Source organism: Neophocaena asiaeorientalis, unplaced genomic scaffold (genome assembly GCF_003031525.2).
Source record: "Neophocaena asiaeorientalis asiaeorientalis breed wild unplaced genomic scaffold, Neophocaena_asiaeorientalis_V1.1 scaffold177, whole genome shotgun sequence".
Classification (NCBI taxonomy): Eukaryota; Metazoa; Chordata; class Mammalia; order Artiodactyla; family Phocoenidae; genus Neophocaena; species Neophocaena asiaeorientalis.
In genome coordinates, this window is record NW_020172779.1 from 9206614 (window position 1) to 9216709 (window position 10096).

The 10096-nt window shown below is 42.5% G+C and overlaps 1 protein-coding gene across 2 annotated transcripts; it reads left to right on the plus strand.

Annotated features, from left to right (window-relative positions):
* The first annotated feature begins 2135 nt into the window (after positions 1 to 2135).
* On the plus strand, positions 2136 to 9847 carry ZNF572 (zinc finger protein 572). 2 transcript variants are annotated; one of them, XM_024741322.1, is made up of 3 exons: positions 2136 to 2576; positions 4526 to 4639; positions 5578 to 9847. In XM_024741322.1, the coding sequence occupies exons 2-3, from the start codon at positions 4561 to 4563 to the stop codon at positions 7086 to 7088; spliced, it is 1590 nt and encodes a 529-aa protein (XP_024597090.1). In that variant the 5' UTR covers positions 2136 to 2576; positions 4526 to 4560; the 3' UTR covers positions 7089 to 9847. The 2 variants fall into 2 exon arrangements, with proteins under 2 accessions (XP_024597090.1, XP_024597091.1); XM_024741323.1 differs by having other exon boundaries at positions 2147 to 2204.
* The last annotated feature ends 249 nt before the right edge of the window (positions 9848 to 10096 follow it).

The window sequence follows — 10096 nt, forward strand, 5'->3', positions numbered from 1 at the left end:
TTGCAAAAATAACATGTAGTTTGGGATACACTGTGGTGACCATCTTGGGAAAACACAGTGCTACACACCCTGCCACTCGTCTACAAGAAATGTCATATTTCTCTACTTTTCCAAATCGTGGTTTGCCTTGGTGCACCCCACTGACAAGGGTTGGTGGAAAGTTCAAATTCACTCCTGTTCTTGTCTTCCCTTGGAGTTAAACTAGAGCTCTGAGTCTTTGTACAAACCAGAAATTTTGAGTAAAGTCTTTTTCTGTCCAGTGGTTGGTGTTGACAGATTGCCACGGCCAGAGTATTCAATTAGAAGGCAAGCGGCTCTGTTCATTCAGCACCTAACTCGGACTGTGGTGCTGGCCGCAGCCACCTTACATGTATCACTCAGCCATCCTCCCATTGGGAATTCTGTCTCCAAGCTAGCCAAAGGTCTCTGCCACTCCATGGAACTTCTATAAACTTTGTCCATGTGTCCCCAATCTTAAATCCATCTCTGTAGCTTCCTTACTAGTAGCTTTCATTCTTAGTTAGTTTCCATTGCAGAGAACAGAATCTCCTTGATTTGACATAAGGAGAAGATTTGCTATAACCATTAAATGGCTTTTGGAATCCTTGGGAGGGCTGAAGAAACAGATTGGGGGCTGAGTTTTCAGGAATGCCTCTCAAAACTGCTGCTTCGGGACTTCCCTGGCGGTCCAGTGGTTAAGACTCCCCCTTCCAATGCAGGGGGTGCAGGTTGGATACCCGGTCGGGGAGCTAAGATCCCACATGCCTTGCTGCCAAAAAAACAAAACATAAAACAGAAGCAATATTGTAACAAATTCAAAAAAGACTTGGAAAATGGTCCATATCAAACAAAAACAAAAACCCTGCTGTTTCAGCTACTGCCATTACTTCAGATAAGTCTGGTAAAGCTAAAATGTAATTGTAGCTTTCTGACTATATTAGTTTGCTTGGGCTGCCATAAAAAAAATACCATAGGGGCTTCCCTGGTGGCACAGTGGTTGAGAGTCTGCCTGCCGATGCAGGGGACGTGGGTTCGTGCCCCAGTCCGGGAAGATCCCACATGCCGCGGAGCGGCTGGGCCCGTGAGCCATGGCCGCTGAGCCTGTGCATCCGGAGCCTGTGCTCCGCAACGGGAGAGGCCACAACAGTGAAAGGCCTGCGTACTGCAAAAAAAAAAAAGGAAAACTGAAGGACTGTTTTGGTGTGGAGGTGGGAGAGTCAAGGGTTTTGTTGATAGTGTAAGGCAGGGGTCCCCAACCCCCAGGCCACAGATGGGTACCGGTCAGTGGCCTTTTAGGAACTGGGCGGCACAGCAGGAGGTGAGAGGCAGGCGGACAAGCAAGCTTCCTCGGCTGCTCCCCATCGCTGCCATTATCGCCTGAACCATCCCTCCCCCCAACCCCGTGGACAAATTGTCTTCCACGAAACCAGTCCCTGGTGCCCAAAGGGTTGGGGACCACTGGTGTAAGGATCCCATGAAGGTGGGAAGTAAAGTGACTGGTAGTAGAGGGCTCATTTTCAGTGCCAAGCACCAAGGCTCTGTTGTAATAGGAAGGAAGGAAGAGATGGTTGCGGTGCGTACTTAGTAGATTTGCATGTTTGATGTGCGGGAGATGACGGCTTCTGTTTTCTCTGTAATGAAAGAGGAGAGTTTAACTGCTTCTCTAAGTGTTATTCATAACGTTGCCTCCTAAACTAATTGTTTTATATGTGGATGGATGCCTTAGCTCTCTCACTGTTTCACAGGTAGCTAAATATACCTCCTAGTTCATAGCAGTGGGAACACACACAGAAGGCGCTTAAAATACTCGCTTCATTTTAATTCTAATGATGATGAGAAATCTAATGATGGCAAAGAAAAGTATAAGCTCCAGTTGGGCCCCTATGATAAGGCGCCTGATAAGCGTGAGGGATGAGAATCAGAGTTGGCAAAAGACAAAGGCCACAAGGAAGAGAAATCCACCAGGACGCTCCTTCTTGTCCGGTAACCTAAGGGTTAAGACCAACGAGAACGAGCCATCACTGTTTCCTAGAGAGGCCCCAGCGAGCCCGCTGGGGGAGATGGGGGTACTTCCTGTTTCTGTCTTCCGGGTTTGAGAGGTTAGGAACGTGGCTTGGTGGGGTCAGAAGCAGAGGGGACGCTTAATTCCGGGACGGCTGGGCTTGCTGGGGGTGCGGGGCGCCTTGTGTGTAACCCCCAGCACAGTGAGTTCCTTCTCGGGTGGAAGGGAGCCGAGGGCTGCGGGCCAGAGGAATGAAGCTGCGCCGCCCAGGAGAGGGATGTCAGTCCCGGAGAGGGATGCGGTTGCTGTGAGGGGCGAAGGCCCAGCCAGCATCTCTCGTTGCACGGGCAACCGCGCCAGCCTCGCCTGCGGGGTCCCTTGAAGGACCGTGTCGACTGGAGATGATCTGCTCCCCTGGAGCTCACCCCGTAGTGCACCCCGCCTGTGCTCCCTGCCAGCGCTTCTTAAAGATAAGCTTCAGGCAGTGCATTTTCTTTGGAAGTCTTTTTAATCCAAAGCACCGCCCCATCGTAATCACCTCTTTGCTCTAGGAGAGTGAAAACAGCCTTTCTCTGTTGAGTGACATTTTTTTTTAATTATTTTAATTTTTTTTGGGCTGTGTTGAGTCTTCATTGCTGAGGGAGGGCTTTCTCTAGTTGCGGCCAGTGGGGGCTACTCTTAATTGCAGCGTGCGGGCTTCTCATTGCGTTGGCTTCTCTTGTTTGCAGAGCACGGGCTCTGGGCGCGTGGGCTTCAGGAGTTGCAGCACGCGGGCTCAGTAGTTGTGGCTCGCAGGCTCAGTTGCTCTGCAGCATGTGGGATCTTCACGGACCAGGGCTAGAACGCGTGTCCCCTGCGTTGGCAGGCGGATTCGTAACCACTGAGCCACCAGGGAAGTCCCTGGAATGACATATTAAGGACAGCCTCTTAATACCATTTATGGCCTTGAGTTTGCTACCGTTTTGCTGAGAAGAACCTGAGGGCTCTTCTGTTACCAAAATTAATAGTTTCTTAGCAGGGAAAATGGTAGCATGGGTATCTGTTACCCAGACTCTTGCTTCTTTTGTAAAGACTTTGATAGAAATACGTAATTCAGACGGCAAGACATATTACTCCATTTGAACAACTTTCCTTTTTTTTTTTTGCATTCAGGTATATGTTTTTTTTTTTCCCCCACTTAAACACTGGGCATATTTGTAATTTAGACAAGTTTCTTTTAGACTGAGGGTGCTTAGAGAATGTCAGCTTCCTTTGGCATAAGGTCTAGGGATGTGAATTGGCTTTCTAAAAACACAGTCAATATAGGAATTCCCTGGTGGTCCAGTGGTTAGGGCTTGGCGATTTCACTGCTGGGGCCAGGTGTGGGGAGTGGTGGTGGAAGTCAATATATTCCAAAATAAAGGTCCTGATCATTTGCAGGTTGGGGTTATGCCCAGCTCTGCTTTCTGCTCTAGTTGTTTACTGTATCAGATAAGAATGTTGAAGTCAGTGTCCAAACAGGTTTGGGACTGAATCCTGCTCTACTACTTTCTGGTTGTGTGTCCTTGGGAAAGTTTCGTAATGTCTATTTTGTTCACCTACAGCATGCTGGTATCTGTTTATACACTTCAGAGGGCTGTTGTAAGAATTAAATGAGACACGTGTAAGGTATTTAGTTCACTGCATGCCACATAATAGGCAGTAATAGGGTGAAAATTATAAGTACACCATCTTTTGTTTTCTATATGTGTGCCTTCTTTTGAGCTTCCATTTTTCCTGAATTGTGCTATTCTTTATATCCTGAAATGCCAAGTCCATGTATAACTGCCTTCCAGTGAAAGGTTACATTTCCAGTCCCATAAAGTAGCTCAGGGATTGTAGTTGGGTCCAGAAGATAAAGTTTAGGCTGGAAAGGATATTGTGATTATGATAGAGAGGAAGAGGCAAGGAAGAGTTTCCTCGTTGGCCTCCCTTTTATGTTTAGAGATTATTGGCTATAGTTATTCTAGCCCTACCTTGTCTTAATTTCTTGTTACTAGTTAAGTAAATCCTAACTTTCTTTTGAAATTGACTTCAAAGGTTTCATCCTTCTGTCAAGGACCCACTTATTCTTTGTAAACGAAACAGGGTGCTTTCTCTTTAGCTGCTTCTTATACCTGCATATTGATTCCTTAATGTCTTATTATTGGTGCCTTTTCCAAAAAACTACTTCATTTTTTCAATTAAAAGTGTTTCTAAATTCCAAGTGGACAGTGAGTATTGGTATTCATTCTGTTTTTGAAGCTTGATCCTCAGACTTTAATGTGAAGGTTTAATTTTTAAATTATTTCCCTAGGAAAGGTAAATCAGGTAAACTCATAATTCTAAATACCTGCATCTGAGATAAGATTTTCTAAAAGGATTTCTAAGGCCCATGTTTCTTATTTTTAGTATGGTCCACAGAACATTCTATGCTTACAGTTGTTATGTTGCAGTAGTTGGAGAGGAAGGAAGAAGGAGAAATGTTAACAAATGCCTTCAAGCATAACCTGTTTCCTTCCACAGGATTTCTGATCCCTAACCTGACTGTGACCATTGTGATGGAACAAGAGCAAAAACTGTTGGTCTCAGATTCTAATGGCTTCACAGAGAGGGAGAGTTTGAAAAGCACTTTTACAGGTGAGGGATCAAGAAGATCTGAATCCTTTGGAAATTCGTTATACAATGTGCTGTAGAATGTGTAGAAAGATCAGGGCATTAGAATGAGACAGACTTTAATTTGATTCCCTACTCTGTCACTTCCAAGCTATGAAAACTCCTACAGCCTCAGTTTTCTCATCCTTAAGAAAAGTGAATAATAATATCTGTCTCACGTATTTTTTAGGATTAATGATACGCTATATGTAAAGTTACTGTTCTTGCTAAGTAGTGGGTATCATTGTTATTTCTATGTTTGCTTAGGTTTAAAAAGAAATTTTTAAAATTAATTTATTTTTGGCTGCATTGGGTCTTCGTTGTTGCGCACGGGCTTTCTCTAGTTGCGGCGAGTGAGGGCTACTTTTCATTGCATTGCATGGGCTTCTCATTGTGGTGGCTTCTCTTGTTGCAGAGCACGGGCCCTAGTCGTGCAGGCTTAAGTAGTTGTGGTGCAGGGGCTTAGTTGCTCCATGGCATGTGGAATCTTCCCAGACCAGGGCTCGAACCTGTGTCCCCTGCATTGGCAGGCGGATTCGTAACCACTGCACCACCAGGGAAGCCCCTGTTAACATGCTCAGATTTTAACTAAGGTCTTATCTAGTTTTCACCTCAGATAGTGTTCTATTCATCTTCTCCCTTACTTTTTTCTATTAAGTCTTTATTTTTAGCTTGATATCCCTTGTGGCGATCGGTGAGAACTATTCAGATACCTCATTAGTGTTGTTGTAAGTACAAAACGTTCGTCTACTTGATGAACACATAGAGTAAAAGAATTAAAACTAGCTATAAAAACTTTTTTTTCATATAAAATAGTTTACGAGGTTTGAGTTTGTTATTCCCTCTCTTTCACCATGATTCAGAATTTCTTTCCCGTGGCAGAGACTAGCGAATGTGTTTAGACTATTTGTTTATTCTTGCAGGAGATGAAAGTAAGAATAATTTGGAAACTGTTCAACACAGTAACTCTAAGGCAGATAAAGAGAGAGCCTCAAAATGGTCTAAAAGTGATGGCCCACAAAATTGTAAGCATGAGGACACAAAAAAAATGCCATTGACATGGTCCCAGGGACGTGAAACTGAGTGTGATGATTCCTGTGAGAATGATGGCAACTTGGAGAATCAGGGAAATTCTACAGGAAAAGAGGAGGAAAAACCCAATCACTGGGAATGGGACCCAGGACAACATACCAGGGCTGCCATCCAGCAGACTTCATCCTTTGGGGACAAACCTTACAAATGTTCTGAATGTTGGAAAAGCTTCAATAATAGTTCTCATCTTCGAACTCACCAGAGGACCCACTCAGGAGAAAAACCTTATAAATGTTCTGAGTGTGGGAAATGCTTCAGTAACAGCTCTCACCTGATTCAGCATCTGAGAACACACACAGGCGAGAAGCCCTACCAGTGTGGTGAATGTGGGAAAAGCTTCAGCAACACCTCCCATCTTATTATCCATGAAAGAACTCACACGGGAGAGAAACCCTATAAATGTCCTGAGTGTGGGAAGAGTTTCAGTAGCAGCTCTCACCTTATTCAGCATCACAGATCACATACAGGTGAAAAACCATACGAATGTCCGGTTTGTGGGAAATGCTTCAGCCACAGTTATGTCCTAGTAGAACATCAGAGGACCCACACTGGAGAAAAACCTTATAAGTGCCCCGACTGTGGGAAGAGTTTTAGTCAGAGTTCTAGTCTGATTCGCCACCAGCGGACACACACAGGTGAGAAGCCCTACAAATGTCCTGAGTGTGGAAAAAGCTTTGGTTGCAATTCTACTCTAATAAAGCATCAGAGAATACATACAGGAGAAAAACCCTATCAGTGTACAGAATGTGGGAAGAATTTCAGTCGAAGTTCAAACCTTATTACACACCGGAAGATGCACACAGGTGAGAAATCCTGTGAAACGTCTGAATATGAAGAAAGTTTGAGTCAGAACTGCAGTGTGATAGACGAATGCAGAATCCAGCCAGGAGAGAAACCATATAAATGTTGTGAATGTGGAAAGAGTTTTGGCCTTAGCTCCCACCTCATAAGACATCAGAGAACACATACAGGAGAAAAACCTTACAGATGTTCTGAGTGTTGGAAAACTTTTAGTCAGAGTTCCACCCTGGTGATTCACCAAAGGACGCACACAGGAGAGAAACCTTATAAATGTCCTGACTGTGGTGAGTGCTTCAGTCAAAGCTTTAACCTTATCAGGCATCGGAGGACCCACATAGGAGAAAAACCTTACAAATGTACTGACTGTGAGAAATGCTTCAGCAGAAGTGCCTACCTCATTCAGCATCAGAAAATTCATATAGAAAAGTCTTCTGTGTCTCCTGAAGTTGAAGATTTTCCTCATGAATGGACTTGGAAAAACTGTTCTGGGGAAATGGCTCTTATCTCTTCATTTTCAGTCCCAAATTCATCTCCCTCCTGAGTCCCAAAGTCTGTTTTGGTTTTTTTTCCCCTTTTCTTATCGGAGCATTACAATTAAGGTGTTCTCTGATCACAGGGTTATAAAATTTCTTTGGTTTGTTTGCCAAAACATTTGGGAAAAGTCAACCTCCCACCTTAGAGGTTGGGAAGACCCAGATCATCGGGTCATCGGATCTGCCCAGTGAGAGATACTGCCAATGATGGAGAGAAAGAAGAATATTTTTTATTTAGGGTAAGATAGGAATAGCTTCAAAGAAAAACATGGAGAGAAATCCTGGGAGTCTGAAGATGAGATTGTCATTGAATTTCCTTATTTCCTGTTGCCTGATTGGGTAGCAGCAAATCATTTCTGTCCTCGGGGATTTACCCAGAGAAAGGTTCATTTTGAACAAATAATGTGATTTCCTGGCTATTTTGTTGGGTCTTAAGGAAGAAAAGACTAATTTTTTTTTTCTAATGTGTTTTTATTTGCTGAAAATTAACTTTTACAGTATCTGGAACTGCACTGCCTGGTACAATAGCCACTAGCCACGTAATGGATATTTAAGTTTAAATTAAAATGAAATGAAATTTAAAATTGACTTCCGTAGTCACACAAGCCACTTGCTGAGTGCTCAGTAGCCACACATGACTGGTGGATGCTGTATTAAATATCACAAATAGTTCTTTCAAGATCATCATTCTTGACAGATCTAGTTCCTATAAGACTGTAAGAAATGTGCTCTGGGGTTTCTGCTCTCCAAGAGGAATTTCAATATAGACTAGAAATGGTATAGAGTTGTTTTTATTTTTTTAATTTTGGCCACGCTGTGTGGCTTGTGGGATCTTAATTCCCTGACCAGGAATTGAACCTGCGTCCTCGGCAGTGGAAGTGTGGAATCCTAACCACTGGACTTCCAGGGAATTCCCTGGGATAGAGGTTTGAAGGTACTCAGTCCAAAAATTGGCTATTCTGATGATTGTATGTTTTATATTCAGCCATCTCAGTCATCTAGTGACATGATCCCATTGTCTCGGCCAAAGCCAGATTAGGATGTAGGATTCTTGAATTCTATTTTAAGGTTTCCTGTCAAATGGTCCTTTCCCCTCAGTTTTACTATTCTATAAGTCCTCATCAGGTCAGAAACTGGGTTCTTTTTCTAATAATTAACTCACTGAGTCTGAGCCAGTGTCCAGGGACAGTTTGCCATTGGAGCCCCAAATTCCTTAGTTCCAGCCTTGACAATTTTCTTTTGCCCTTTGGCTTATGTGGTGTGTGGATCTGGTAACTGAGACATAATCCTCCCTGCTCGTCTGTCCAATGGGAATGGTGCTTTGTAAAGTATTAAGATATTCCCTATGCCCCCACCTCCAGTTCTTCCTGCAGTGCAAAAGGTAGATGTACAGGATGGTCAGGACTTGCCTAGGATTTCATCTTTTTTTTGGAGTCAAAAATATATTTTATGAAGAATAGGTAGAGATGCATATTAGGAATGTGGAGCCAGAAGGGGCCAATTACAGCTGCTGCAAAGGGCTATAGATCACTGGTGGGTAGCTGAATTGCATGGGGATTATTTCTTTTGTGATTGTGGTGCCCCTGATACTGGTGAGGCAGTTGTGTCTTTCTATATTGTGATAGGATTTAAAAATGAAGCAAAAGCTAACAATTATAAGTATTCAAGAAGTCTTTGGGGGTGATTTTCTGCTTTCAGAAAGGGGGAGAATGTTATTGGGCATCATTGGCTTTAATGTGACCCTTACCTAAGCATACTTTTACCTATGTATGTTACATAGTATTATGCAAATTGTCTTAAACTCTAATATCTGAGGATAAGTGTTCATAGTAGTTTTTACCACAGACAACTGAGTTTGATTAATGTTTGATAAGAGTTTGATTAACGATCAGTTGCAAGGCAGTAGCTGATGAGGTGGTGCTCAGTCATCGATCCCAGTATGTATGGCAAGTAACCACTCTGAACCCGTTTCCTCATCTGTAAAGCAGAGATAATGTCTAGCTTGTGGGGTTTCGGTAAGGGTTAAATAAATGTCTGTAAAGCAGCTAGCCCAGTGCTTAAAATATAATGGGTCTAAATAAATGGTAATTGTTTATTATTAATGGAAACAAATTGAAAAATATCCTCCACACATTTCAGAAGCAGCAATACAGCCCCAAGCTTTCCTACTTGGGGATTCTTTGTGACAAACCTCAGGAACTCTGAGGAATAAGGTAGTATAAAAACACAAGACTGTATTGTGTTTTAAGTTTGCAGACTGTTGAAAACACTTTTATTTGATTCAGCTAATTGAATTTTCTTGTTATTCATGAAACAAAGGATTCAGTTTAAGTCAGGAAAGAACAAAACAGCAAGTTCAATTTCAGTTAATTTGCATCTGAAAGAGATTAACAATTGGTACAATTTATGTCTTATCACCATCCCTACACTATGTTTTATGACTGCCCACAATTATATAAAACCCACTCCACAAACCTCAAATGTCTGTAGGAGCATAGACATTCACATTTTAGATGGGTTAAGATGGGCTTTATTAGTAAAACAATTTGTCAAGCATCATTGTCTCTTTGGATTAAAAATTAGGAAAGCAGAAGAGAGATTTGTCACTTACAATGGAGAATTTAACATAGTCAAATTTAATCCTATTTGATGCCTTTGCCTCACTTTCATTCATCAGCAAATACGTTCTTTGTTTAGCTCCCGAAGAAGTAAATATTCTGGATTCTCTATTTTTCTTGCCAGCACAAAGGATTCAACACCTGATTAAATAAAGCATTCTTTTTTACAAGTGATGTGTTTCATAGTTTCTTTTTAATTAAAAAGAAGACTCCTTCCTGTGTTCATTTTTTCGTACTCACAGTGAGGGTTTGTGTATTTTTTCCCTACAGTGGAGTGGGGAAATTCATGTTAATGCATATATTCACAAATGGAGCAGGGAACTCACTCCCCAGCTGCTTTATAGCCTACAAGGAGGTATGCAAACGTATGTCTCTATTAAGTACCTGAGATAAAAGTT

What these genes read in the sequence shown, in the direction of transcription:
- ZNF572 (XM_024741322.1), top strand. Translation starts at nt 4,561, where the DNA reads ATGGAACAAGAGCAAAAACTGTTGGTCTCAGATTCTAATGGCTTCACA. An exon ending in TTTGAAAAGCACTTTTACAG is followed by an intron (nt 4,640 to 5,577) that starts GTGAGGGATCAA and finishes TTATTCTTGCAG; the next exon opens with GAGATGAAAGTAAGAATAAT.